The sequence below is a fragment of the Ailuropoda melanoleuca genome, chromosome 6, assembly GCF_002007445.2.
Source record: "Ailuropoda melanoleuca isolate Jingjing chromosome 6, ASM200744v2, whole genome shotgun sequence".
NCBI lineage: Eukaryota > Metazoa > Chordata > Mammalia > Carnivora > Ursidae > Ailuropoda > Ailuropoda melanoleuca.
The window spans coordinates 36,564,554-36,578,316 of record NC_048223.1 but is presented as its reverse complement, the minus strand read 5'-3'; the positions used below and the strand labels follow the sequence as shown (position 1 = coordinate 36,578,316).

Below are 13,763 nucleotides of genomic sequence, written 5' to 3'. Positions count from 1 at the left end.
GGTGATGGGTAGTAAGGAGGGCACGTATTGCATGGTGGCACTGGGTGTTATACGCAACTAATGAAGCATCGAACTTTACATCGGAATCCGGGGATGTACTGTATGGTGTTTAACATAATATAATAAAAAAATCATTAAAAATAAAAAAAATAAGATAAAGTTCTTGCACATATATTTTTTAACAGCTTTTGGATTCATTAGTTCTACTGTTTTTCTATTTTTTAAAAGATTTTATTTATTCATTTATTTTAGATAGAAAAAGAGAGAGCATGAGCAGGGGGAGGGGTAAAGGAAGATGGAGAGAGAGAATCCCAAGCAGACTCCGCATTGAGCACGGAGGCCAAGGTGGGGCTTGATCCCAGGATCCTGAGATCACGACCTGACCAAAATCAAGAATCAGATGTTTAACTGACTAAGCCACCCAGGTGCCCCTGTTTTTCTATTTCTTAACTTGTTAAGTTTTTCTTTGAAATTAATAATTCTTCTTCCCATTTTCCTTTCATTTATTGTTCTTTTTCATTTTTTATATTAGGTGCTTTAATAATTCTTTTCATTTTGTCCTGAAATAAATATTCTCTGCTTCAATGCTATGGATTATCCCTTGAACACATCTTTAACTGTACCCTGTAGGTTCTGATTAAAGTGCTTTTTAAATTTTTTCTTCCCTAGAAATTCTATAATTTTAGTTTGTAGTATTTTTTTTAATCTAAGAGTTGAAAGGTTTTTAACATTACCAAATGGAAAGGCCTTTCTTTTTTTTTTTTTCTAATTTTGTTTTTACTTTATCGCAGTGTGATCAGAGAATGTTTCCTGTATTATTTTTACTTTTTGGAACTCAGTGAGGTTTTGTTGTGATTTAATATTTGGTCAATTTGTATGGTGGTATATTCTCTATTTTTTAGGGACTACAGTTTGATATAGATGAATCAGATGTGTCTTATTAATTATTCAGGTCATCTATATCTTTACATACTTTTTTATACACTTGATTTGTCATGGACTAAAAGAAATTAATTACACTTTCTGGTCCCTGTAATGTTTTTGTCCATTTATCCTTATATTCTTATGATTTTCAAATTATAAACATTGTTGCCATATTATTTATTGCAAAAATATATGTTACTATTTTGGATTATTTAGCATTACAAAGTGTCATTTTTATCCTGTTTAATGGTTTTGGGCCTGAATACTACCTTCTTCAATATTTAAATCTGACTTCCTGCTCTCTTCCTATATGCCTTGGCTTATATCTTTGTCCATTCTTTAATTTTGACCTTTCCGTAAGACCTGGAACAGTGTATTTTTGTTCAACATAAAGTTGGATATTGCTTTGTTATATATGAATATGTATGAATTTTTTTAAACAGATGAGTCCAATCCATTTATATTTATTGATGTGATAGAATTGTTTCATCTTCATATATATAACTTTTAAGTTGTGTATTTAATAGTTTTAAAAACTATTTCATTGTCTGGTATGTTTTATTTGCTTTTTGTGTGTGTATGATTCTAAATTTAGAATAGTTTTTATTTTAGTTCTAGAGATTGCCTTTATAAGTATAAATTCATAATTATAACTAGAACTGTGTAATGTATTGCCCTTGGCATGCTATCTCTTTACATTCCATTTGGTAATTTTCTTTTCCCCTCTGTTTTATGCGTCATCTTTTTTTAAAAAATATTTTATTTATTTATTTGACAAAGAGAGAGACAGCCAGCGAGAGAGGGAACACAAGCAGGGGGAGTGGGAGAGGAAGAAGCAGGCTCCCAGCAGAGGAGCCTGATGTGGGGCTCGACCCCAGAACGCCAGGATCACGCCCCGAACCGAAGGCAGCCGCTTAACGACTGAGCCACCCAGGCGCCCCTGTTTTATGCATCATCTGATTGTACTTAGTTGTATCTTTTTTATGCTAACCTTTGTACCATTAAATATAATTATTTTCCAGTGTTTGATTTATCTACTTTAAAGAATACTCTTTAACTCCTTGTTATTATAGAAGCAGCAGTAAGTGAGCATACTCTGTTCCCACGTTCTCTCCTCTTTCCTCTTATTGCTATTTGTATCATGTCCACATTTTCAGGGTCTCTGAGGTTTTAGGGGTAAAATGCCTTGATTGTCATTTTTATCCCTCTCTGCAGGCATTTCGGTTAACAAGCCCCGATGTGTTGAGTCATTTGCCAGGCCTCCGCCCACTTTTGGCCTTCTGAGATTGTTATGACATCTTTGTCCTCTGCGCTTTTCTTTCTCCTTCTCTTTGTTCTTGTATATTTATACCGTTCTTTTCCCATGCTGTCATTTTATTGGCGTTCTGAGAGGGTTGGGGTAAAACATATGCATGCTATCTTCCATATTTAACCAGAATCCCCAAATAACTCTTACTTTTGAGAGAAAATGCTTTGCATTAAAAGTTCAAAATAAGGATAGAGATTTTACATGCTATATGATCTCAGCCTGTATATAGTTAAGAAAACTGCAGACCCAAAATGGTGTCACTTACACCAAGTTCCCAAACGGGGGCTTAAAACCCAATCTATTGGCAGTTTCATCCTCTCCTGAAAATGTGGCCTTGACTGGTCAATCAGGAAATTCTTCTTTCCATTGGCATCAAAGAGTCTGTCACTTGGGTCCCCTCCATCCCCCAAAGAAAGATGAGGTAATCTGCATGAGAAGACACCTTGCTTTTTCCCCTAGCAAGCTGCCCCTTCTGGAAGAATCCTTTTCTTTGGTAATAACTTTCTTGCCCCCATCCTCCTACCTATAAAAGCCTTCCATTTTTGTAAAATTCCTCTCAATGCCTCTCTACTTGCTAGATGGGCTGCTGCCTGGTGCATGAATCATTTGATAAAGCCAATTAGATCTTCATAGAGAGAGAGATTGAGAGAGAGAGACTAAGAGAGGGAGAAAGGACAATAAGCTAAAATACCAACAGTACAGACTGGGGGCTTCAGAGGGGAGGGAGGTGGGGGAATGGGATAGACTTGTGATGGGTAGTAAGGAGGGCACGTATTGCATGGTGCACTGGGTGTTATACGCAACTAATGAATCATCGAACTTTACATCAGAAACCAGGGATGTACTGTATGGTTACTAACATAATATAATAAAAAAAAATTAAAAAAATTGGCTAGCTAAAAAAAAAACACCAACAGTGATTTCTTCTCTTCTGATTTATATTTTTCAGTAGTCTGCATTTTACGCAATGGCCACTTTTTAAAAAATCATTTTGTTTTTAAGCTATTTATTATGATATGTAATGTGCATAATAGAAATGCATGTGAAACACAAATTCACTGTAAAATGAACACTTGTATATTAGCTCAGTCTACCATAACAACCTACCATAGCCCGAATGGTTAAAGCACAGAAATTGACTTCTCACAGTTCCGGAGGCTGGAAATTGGAGATGAGGGTGCCTTCTGGCCAGGCTCTGGTGAGAGCCCTCTTCTTGGCTTGCTAAGGATTGATTTCGTGCTGTGTCCTCATATGGCAGATAGAGTTCTGGACTCCCCATTCCTCTTCTTACAAGGACACCAGTTCTACTGGATTACGGCTCTGCCCTTCTGACCTCATTGAACCATAATGCCGTCCTTAAAGGCCCCTTCTCAAGTATAATCATGTGGGTTAGGCCTTCCATATGTGGATTTCGGGGTCCGTCCGTAGTGGCCATATGACAACTACTCATGTCACTAAATGGAACATTATAGGCATCCCACAAGCCTTTTCCCAATTATGTCCTCCTTCCTCTGCCCTATAGGTTTTATTTATATTTTTTGTCTCCTAAGTAAGAATCTCTAAACAAAATAGTTAAGTTCTGCTTGTTTTTGAATTTTGCACAAATGGAGTCATACTTATGCTATCTTTTGTGTCTGGCTTTTTTCATCCTTGTTTTGTAGAATGACAGTTTTTTCATTTTCATTGCTGTACATTATCCCATTTTAAGAATGTAAGAGAAATATTTAATGTATTCAAAAATTTTTGGACATTTGACTGTTTCCAATTGGGGGCTTCTATGGGCATTTTTCATAATCTTTCTCATAGCTATATTTTTGGTGCCCACACATATTTCTGTTGAGCTAAGGGTATAATTAAGAATCACAGTATATGTGTGTCTTCACCTGTATTTGATGATATCCACTGATCTCCAAAGAGTTTGTACAAATTTACATTCCCACCAGCAGTATATGAGTTTCTATTATTCCATATCTTTCTTAATACTTGGAATTGTCACAATTTAAAATTTTTCTCATCTGATGAATATATAATAATCTCTCAGTGTAGTTTTAATTCACATTTCCTTGATTAAGAAAAAGGTTAAGAATATTTTTATGTTTATTGACCATTTGGGATTCTGCTTTTCTGAAATATCTATACAATTTTTTTTGCTCATTTCAAAATTGGTTGCTCTGATGTGTTTCTAATTGATTTGTAGGGGCTCACTCTTCTGAATATAATCACTTTTTAGGTATATGGGTTGCAAATATCTCCAACTCAGTAGGCTTTCTTTTTCACTCTTACAAAGTTGTCTTCTGATGAACAGAAATACTTAATTTTTGTATATGCTAAAATGTATCAGTTTTTCACTCTATGGTTACTGCTTCTTGTGCCACATGCAATAAATCTCTCTCTAAACTGAGGGCATGCAGAAATTCTCTTTTTTTAAGCTAAAATCTTTGTTTTTGTCTTTCACAAAGAAATTTAGATGTTAATCTACCTGAAATTGATTCTTGCATGTGGCATAAAGTTGGATGTTCAAAGTAATTTTTCTTTTCTTTTTTTAAAATTTAAATTCAATTTAGTTAACATATAGTGTCTTGGTTTCAGGGGTAGAATTTAGTGATTCATCAGACATTTCTTCACAGAAGACATACAAATGGTTAATAGACACATGAAAAAGTGCTCAACATCACATGGCATCAGGGAAACACGAATCAAAACCACAATGAGATACCACCTCACACTGGTCAGAATGGCTAAAATTAACAACTCAGGAAACAACAGATGTTGACAAGGATGTGGAGAAAGGAGGAACCCTCTTACACTGTTGGTGGGAATGTAAACTGGTGTAGCCACTGTGGAAAACATAAAAGAGTTTCCTTTAAAAAGTTACAAATAAAGCTACCCTATGACCCAACAATTGCACTACTAGGTATTTATCCAAAGGATAAAAAATAGTGATTCAAACAGGCACAGACCCCCAGTGTTTATAGTAGCAATGTCCACAATAGCCAAAATATGGAAAGAGCCCAGATGTCCAGTGACAGATGAATGGATAAAGAAGACTTGGTATATACATACAATGGAATATTACTCAGCCATCAAAAAGAATGAAATCTTGCCATTTGCAATGACATGGATGGAACTAGAGGGTACTATGCTCAGCAAAATAAGTCAGTCAGAGAAAGACAAATACCATATGATTTCACTCATAGTTGAATTGAAGAAACAAAACAGATGAACATAGGGGAAGGGAAAATAAAATAAGATGAAAGTTAAGAGGGAGGCAAACCATAAGAGACACTGAACTCTAGGAAATAAACAGGGCTGTTGGAGGGGAGGCGGATGGGGGGAGGGGCTTATTGGGTGATGGGCATTAAGGAGGACACTTGTGATGAGCAAAGTAATTTTTCTCCTTAGATTCCTAATTCTTCAGCATCATTTATTGAGAACTGCCCTTTCCCCACTGCTCCACAGTGCCACCTTCAGCACAAATTCAATGTCTGTATGTGCACTGGCCTGTTGATGAGCCAACTATTCTGTCCCACTAGTCTGACTAATCTTAACCCAGTAACACACAGTTTCAATGATTAGAGCTTTACAGTACATCCTAGCACCCCATAGGGTGAGTTCTCTTCTCCCACCTTGTTTTTCTTCCTCAAAAATGTCTTGGCTACAATTTGCTCTTTGCATTTTTATATAAATCTTAGAGTCAGGGTGTTGAGTAATTAAAAAAAAAAAACCGGGGCGCCTGGGTGGCACAGCGGTTAAGCGTCTGCCTTTGGCTCAGGGCGTGATCCCGGCGTTATGGGATCGAGCCACATCAGGCTCTTCCACTATGAGCCTGCTTCTTCCTCTCCCACTCCCCCTGCTTGTGTTCCCTCTCTCGCTGGCTGTCTCTATCTCTGTCACATAAATAAAAATAAAAAAAAAAATCTTAAAAAAAAAAAACCAAGCCTATTGGGATTTTGATTGGGCTCATATCAAAGTTAATAGTCATTTTGGGGATTCTTATAATATTGTGACTTTGAATCCAGGAATATAATACATCTCTCCATTTATTGGGTTTTCTGTAATATTACTCAGAATTTTTCATAATTTTCTTTGTAGAGATCTTACTTATACTTTGATAATCCTGTTTCTAGATACTTCATATTTTAAAACACCAGCATAACTGGTATTTTAAAAACCATGCTACTTTCTGTTTGTTGCTAGTATATAGATATGCAATTAATTTAGGTATATTAACTTGCACCCAGTTACCTTTCTATACTGTCTTGTTAACTTTAATAGTTTATCTCTAGATTATATTGGCTATTGTATCACCCAGTTGTATTATCTGTAAATCATGGCATCTTTGCTACTTTTCTTATTCTTTTTCATTCTTTTCCTTGCCTTACTATGCTGGCTGGGCTCTCCTTTACAAAGTTAAATAGAACTGATGAAACAGACATCTTTCCTTTTTTTCTTTTTGATTCTGATCTCAAAGGGAAAGCTGGCCATATTTCACAATTAAGCATGATGCTTGCTACCTCCTTCAAAGTAATTACTCTTTAGCAGAGTGCAGCAATTTCCTTCTATTCCTTCTTTTCTAGGTGTTTCTAATTACAAACAGATACCAAACCTTGTGAAATGATTTGTCAGCATCAGTTAAGGTGACCACATGATTATTTTTCTTTTATCTATTAATAGAAATACCATGTACAGTGGACCCTTGAACAACCCAAAGGTTAAAGGCACTCAGCCTTCCCATAGAGTGAAAACCCACATATAAGCTTTGACTCCCCAAAAATTTAACTAACAGCCTACTGTTGACAGGAAGTCTCTTCGATAACATCAACAGTCAATTAGCACGTATTTTGTATGTTATATGTATTACATACCGTCTTCTTACAGTAAAATAAGCTAGACCAAAAAAAATGTTACTAAGAAAATCCTAAGGAAGAGAAAATACATTCACAGTACTGTTGTATATTTATTTTTTAAAAATCCATGTAAAAGTGGACCCATATGTTGCTCAAAGGTCAACTATATTTTCTGTTGTGGCATGTATTAATGTTATGACCAGCAAAAAATTTAAAAGGTGGAAAAAGAAACTTCTACAGAGTTCCTAGTATTGAGGCAAAGTATGTCAGTCTTGCCCTGAGCTGGGGGCACCTCTCCTGGATGTGTTGGTGCAGGTGTTTTTGGAAAGTCTACAGAGGTTCTGTCTGCTAACCCAGGGAAATAGAATATTCTTGGGAATATTAAGATCACTTTGAACAGTTTTATTCATGGGTAATTTTCTGAATATACTCCAGAACAATTTGTTCTTAGTTTTGTCTCAGTTTTGCTCTTGCCTCTCAGAGTAGGCTGTCCCTAAACTTGGTTCATGTGTGCGCCTAGCAGGTGAATGTGGGGGATCGATGGGGGAAGCTCATCTGCCCAGACTACCCAGACTGATGAAATCAGACCCTCTGGGACTCAGACCCAGGCATTAATATTTTTAAAATCTCCCCCGGGGATTCCAAGGTTGAGAACCACTAATTGATAGTTCTCCAAAGTTGAAAATCACATGTTTATAGACCAAAGTCCACAGAGAAGGAAATATCTAACTACCCCAATGTATGCAATACTCAAATGAGACCAGTAGGAAAAATAAAAGAAAAAAGCTGCCAAGTGAAGAAGGGAAAGAGGACAGAAAGAGGAAGCACAGGAATGACAGTGACAGCAAATCTACTTACTCGATTCTCTCTGGAAGCTCGGTTTGGGTCATGCCCACACAATTGACCAAAATAGTGACCGTAATAAATAAACTGAACCACCTGAGAGGACTGTATTAAGGAAAAGTGGAGAGTTGCCATGTTTCTCTGATGTCACCTATGATCACCTTGTGCTGAATGATTAAATCCATAGCTTTTAGCTAGGATCAGCTTTTTGGTCTTGTCACATAACAGCTGCTAACATTTACTGAGTGCCTATCCTGGGGCGATTACTTCATCCACATTATTTCTAATACAACTGGACCTGCGGATAGATATTATATCTACACTTCACAACTAGGAAAACAGACTGAAAAAACTTAATTTTTCCAAGGTCGTACAAGCTGGTCAGCTATGATGCAGAGATGTGACCTCAGATTGATAACAGAATCCTCAGAAAGATGGAAGGACACAAGAATCCCTTCTCCAAAATGTCCTTCTGCCCTGACACCTTCACTTCACTATACAATTTTGCCCAGCAAGTGTCTCTTTTTTTTCTCAAAGACAAAGAGACTACTTCTAGGAAGTTAGAGGGAAAGGGAGGGTTACCGGCTACCATGGGAATTAGATGAGTTGGATTGTTTTCAGTCACGCTGAGGAAATGGGCCCCTGGCTAGGAATGGTAGGCCCATAAAATGCTGGCTCAAGGAGAAAATTCCAGATAGAATTCGGCTGGGGTGGAGAACTCTGTCTAACTGGAGAGAAGAATTTTCAAGGTTGAAACAAGGGATTACCACAAGGGGAAGGAGACATTGAAGAAGGTGAGTGGAAAGGAGTAAACTGATGGGAAGAAATGTCGGTGGAGAAAACCCAGAGAAATTTCTCCCACTGGACTTTTTTCTCAGGACTAGCTTGGGTTCCTAACAATTATGTCCTAAAGAAAAATAAAGCCTGAAGATAAGCTTGACCTACAGAGAGAGTGAACCACTCATCTTTCATAATTTCAGTTTGAGCAGAAGTATTTAAATCTATTTTAGTTTTCTGTAAATGTCTTTAATGTGCCCTGTTTTACAATTACTTAGGAACACATCTATTTTGAAATGGGAAATTCTGCTAATTAAACCACATTTTCCTGTTGACTTGCAATTAAATTAAGAAATGTGTTCACATGGGGGGAAAATGTTAACCCAAGGATTAAATTAAAATCATATCTCCAGCTCCACAAACCTTTAAAAGTAATATATTACATACAATATTACTTGTGGAAACATTCATAGCAAATTCGATTAGAAATATAATTTTGGTGAAATATTAATAATAGGACACTGAGAATTCCATACCTTGAAGAATATCTTTTAGGAGTGGAGCTAACAAGTTCATAAGATTTAAATACATAAATGCAGGCTTTTGTGAGAAGGAGACACCTAACAGCTTTTCTGTCCAGTTATGACTCCATCCAGCAATTATGATTCATCAAATCTCAAGATGAAAAGAATATTCACTGGTCACTTGGTTCTTTAAAGGGATTTTATTTCTAATTAGTTGTTTCTTACAGCTAATTAAGATATAACTCAACCAGGATGTGTGGAGAGGAGTTTGTATATTTGCTGTTTTTCTTTATTTGTAATTTTTATGTAATTGGATATATTAAAAAAAAAACAACAACAACACCCAAGTAGAGATGACATACTGAGAGAATAAATTACCTCAGCTCATTTCCATTAACTGCCTACTTCCTTATTGCTGTTACTGTTCTAAGCAGGGGGCAGGCAGGACCTCTTAACTGGCTCTGTGAACTTGGACAATTTATTTAATGCCTTTGAGTAGCAGTTTCATCATCTGTAAGATGGGGATGCAAACCCCTTCTTCAAAGGTTTCTATACCTATGACAGTGATGACACTTAGAAGGTATTTAGCAAATGGTAGCCTATTATTATTGTTAAATATCCTTCTATAGGATCAGAAAATCCAAGATTGAATTAAGAAAATATAACTCCCGTTGCTTGGCCATAAAGATAGAACATGTAAAAGGAAAATGTAATGCAACTATATGGAGCAGAGCAGTTTCATTTTGAGCTGACTCGGCGCCAGAGCTGCCAGCTCACTGAGTGCTGTCCAGCAATCCAGCAAGCTGCCCCAGAGTCGGGGGAGAGAGCTCCTTTTACTGGAGCCTCCCAAGAAGAGGCTGGCTACCATCTGTCAGGCAGCTGAGGCAAGGCTGTTCTTGCAAATCAACCTCCTGGAAGCCAGGGCTGAATTTATCATTAGGAACTTCCAATTTGGACAGTCACCAGGGAAGATCCTTGGAAACCAAGCCAAAGTCTTTTTTTTTTTTTTTGTCCTAGTTTGGTTTGCCTTGAAAAACAAAACAAAATAAAACAAAAACTGAAGGCAGAATCTGAAGCTACCTAAAGCCATTAATGTAATACAGACATTTGACTGATTTGTCTCTAATCATTACTATATTCCCCAGTGGCATGAACCTTGAACTATTAACTTTTTTTGGACTACTGACCTTTGCAACCTGCTAGTAATTTGGGGGTGACTTGGGATATTGGCAGTGCCCGTGACCAATGCGGTCCCACTGAAACAATCTACGCTCTGCCCATTGTGGTCTGTCCTCTTTGTCTTCCAGCAGGTGCTGCTCTTTTGCCCAATAAAGAGCTGGTCCTCATCATGGCTAGGGCACAGAGTAACAACCCATGCCTATTTCATCTGCCCAAAGAAGCCCTGGGGCCCTCTTATTGCTTATTATGTTGTGAGACGAGCAGGTCTCATATGGTAAGAATGTGCCAGGGTGCATCAGCAAAGTTCATTCATAAGAGGGACATTTTTTTAGGTAGTGCATGCACAGGTGTGTCCAGACTAGTCTAGGCGAACCCAAACCCATCTGTGGCTTTCATGAGCTCCTCCTCTGTCTTGGGACTGCTTTCAAGTATTGGACAAATTAAAGCCGCAAACATTTTTCTTTCAATGTAATGATTTCATTGTTTCAGGATTCAATTAGAGGACACCTATATTGCTGCCCTCTGAAGAAGGTACTCGACATGGTGGGCAAAGCCTGATTCTAAAAGGAATCATGTGGAAGAAGCACCAGTGCAAAGGATATGAGTGGACAGACACTTTGATGGCTGTTCTTCTGATCAGGTTGAAAGGACTGAATAACCACAAGGCCCGAGTGGCACTAAACCGGGAAATGGTCCTCCCTTTGTTCAGCACCATAAACGTCTACAACAAAACAAAGCAGAAGGTGGTCCTGATGTAAGAAGCACGCATCCTTGCACAATCATGTTTTTGAGCACAAATGGTGTCATTTCATAAATGGAGCACAATGGCTCATGACTTATGAGCAAGAAGGGCTCTGTGAACCATGCATTCATCAGTGGAGAGCCAAGTGGAGGGGCAGAGTTAGTGGGGATCAGGGACTGAGAGCCATATCCTCACTCTCCTAGCAAGACCTCAGACCCTGTCAGTGACTGTACATCAAGATGAGCCCACTGAGAGTGCCCAATGAGCAGGGATCTGACCTGGGCCTGGTAGGATGCATCAGCCCCAAGGCCAGGAATCTGGCAGCAGGAGGATGTGGTTCTGGCTACATTAAATTCCTCTTCTGATTAGTGGATCATCCCTGGTGCTGGGATGCTCCCTCTGCTCTGTGCCTTCCAGGTCTCCCCCTTTAAGCCCTCTCTCTATTGGTTCTCTCTGAACATCTTGGAAGGTGAGGGCCCTTGGCCCATGAGAGAAGGGCAAAAGACATTTTAGTGTCTTTTTATTTTCTCTACAAACCATATTTGAGATTTCTGTCCCTCCCAACTCCCAAACATGCACACTTTGTTTTTTTTTGGGGGGGGTACTGTATGGAACATCTAAGACACAGTACGGATGGGGGAATTGTCATGAAACAGCTCTCACTTAAACTAGTGGTTCTCAAACATTTTGATTTCAGGGCCCTTTTGTACTCTCAAAAATTGTTGAGGACCCCAAAGAGTTTTTGTTACTGTTTATACCCTTTTGCTTATACCATTTGTGTGTCTGAGAGAAAGAGTTTTGTGTGAACTCCTGAACCCACTAAAAGGGTTTTGGGAACCCCAGGGGTTCTGAGATTATACTTTGAGGACCACTCATTAAATCATCCTGATTTCTGTTCTCCTTCTCTACCCCCCACCCGCAGACTCAGGATCTCTGCTCCCCACTTGCAAAAACAGCCAACATCTTTGTAGATCCTAGGCCAGTGGTCATCCAAGAGAATGGCCAACTACCCACAAAAATTTCAAGCAGTTATTATTGCTTTTGAGGATTTGAGTTTAATTAGTCTCCACCATAAATATTATAAAAATGTGAAGACAATATCAAAGAGGTGAGTTGGATATATTTGTCATTAACTGAGTCTAGCTCCCCACCACATCACCCAGGTCAGGAGAACTCCCTAGGCTGAGTGTGGCAGAGGCTTCCACTCCCAGAGCTGAGAACAGCCTTCCCAGGCAATCACCCTTACCCGGTGTGTGCTGTAGAAGGGGTCCAGATCCTCCAGGGGCTCCCCAACCAGCTCTGCCGGGAGCTCACCATAGAACTTAGGCAGCTGGTTGCAAGCTTTCAAGTCTAGCTGGGGTCGACATTTCTCTTCTTGGTCCTTCTGCTCCCTGTGCTTATCTTTGGCTTTCTTTGCTGCCCGCTTAGCGGCAATTCGCTTTTCAATCTCCACCAGGGACTCCGGAGTGAATCGACGGAAGTTGGTAGTTTCCAGGGACCCAAAGGGGAATTCCATCTTCTCATTCTTCTTCAGGAAGAATTTATACTCTTATGAGAGTGGACATCACCACAGAGAGGTAACAGCCTGCCCACTGGCCCTCTCCCTCCAGTTCTTTCCTTAACTCACACTTCCTTGCTGGAACAGTCCCTCCCTCCCCCAGTTCCCTCCTTAACTCACAATGAGCTCTCCCCAGAGTCTCACTGCCCCTGTGGCACTCTCGGGGGAAGGCTGTTTATTCCATCCTCCTCCGGGCACCTCGGGATTGAGCTATGTTCTCCATGAGCTTCTATGGCATGGCTCCTTCATCTATTGCTCCTTCACCACCACCATCGCCACCACCAGAATTAGCCACACTGCCCTCTCTTCTAAGTTTTAGGACCACTGAGCAACAGGTACTCTCCTGATTCATCAAAGACTAGTTCATGTGGTCTGTGGCAAAAACAATGCTAGTAAAATTTTCCCCATTGAAAGGCATTTGTTAAAAAGTATGGGAGGCATTAGCATTTTTCTTGTTCTTTTATTATGCAATGATATGCTTTTAAGAAGTGACAGCCATTCCTGGACATGACAGTGAGAGGAGAAGGCCCAGTACCTGCCAGCTGAGAGTGTGCTGTCTGCTGAATGCTTTAAGCTTGGTAGCATATTTGTATTTTTTCTATTCTTAATAAAATACATTATTTAATTTTCCTAATTGGTTGCTCTTTCTTCTAATGTAAAGTTTTTCTTTAAAAAATCATACGAAAAATTTTTGATTATTTCTTTCTTCAAATGATTGATTCATGAGCCCATTTTTGCTGTTTATTTTAATCTAAGTGCACCCACAATTTCGATGACTTAACAGGTCATGATGATTTAAAAATTCTTCATAAGTTTGTAAAATCCTGATCAAATACTTGGTCTCTAATGCTGCCAGACAGGGTCTTTGGCACTCTGGTCCACCATGGTCCATACAAAGATGAGAAGGCACCCCAATGACTAGGTTTTCTATGGGCTACAATATTCTCAGGAAGTTTATCGCCCTTAACACCCCTAGCGCAAGTCTGGAAACAAACAGGATGGCTCGCCATCACAGGTAGATAGAGCAGTATCTATATGGCATTCTCCTGACTTACTCTAG

The 13,763-nt window shown here is 38.9% G+C and overlaps 1 protein-coding gene across 3 annotated transcripts in view; it reads right to left on the bottom strand.

The window, feature by feature from the left end:
• The window catches only part of SCN10A (sodium voltage-gated channel alpha subunit 10), a 102,284-nt gene extending 89,623 nt beyond the window's left edge, over positions 1-12,661 (bottom strand). For all 3 annotated transcript variants that reach the window (XM_034661768.1, XM_034661769.1, XM_034661770.1), the window contains exons 1-3: positions 12,392-12,661; positions 10,991-11,124; positions 7,939-8,019 (exon numbers count right to left, since the gene is read on the bottom strand). In XM_034661768.1, the coding sequence (XP_034517659.1) occupies positions 7,939-8,019; positions 10,991-11,124; positions 12,392-12,661 (485 nt within the window). The remainder of the gene's footprint in view (positions 1-7,938; positions 8,020-10,990; positions 11,125-12,391) is intronic.
• Between the last annotated feature and the right edge of the window lie 1,102 nt (positions 12,662-13,763).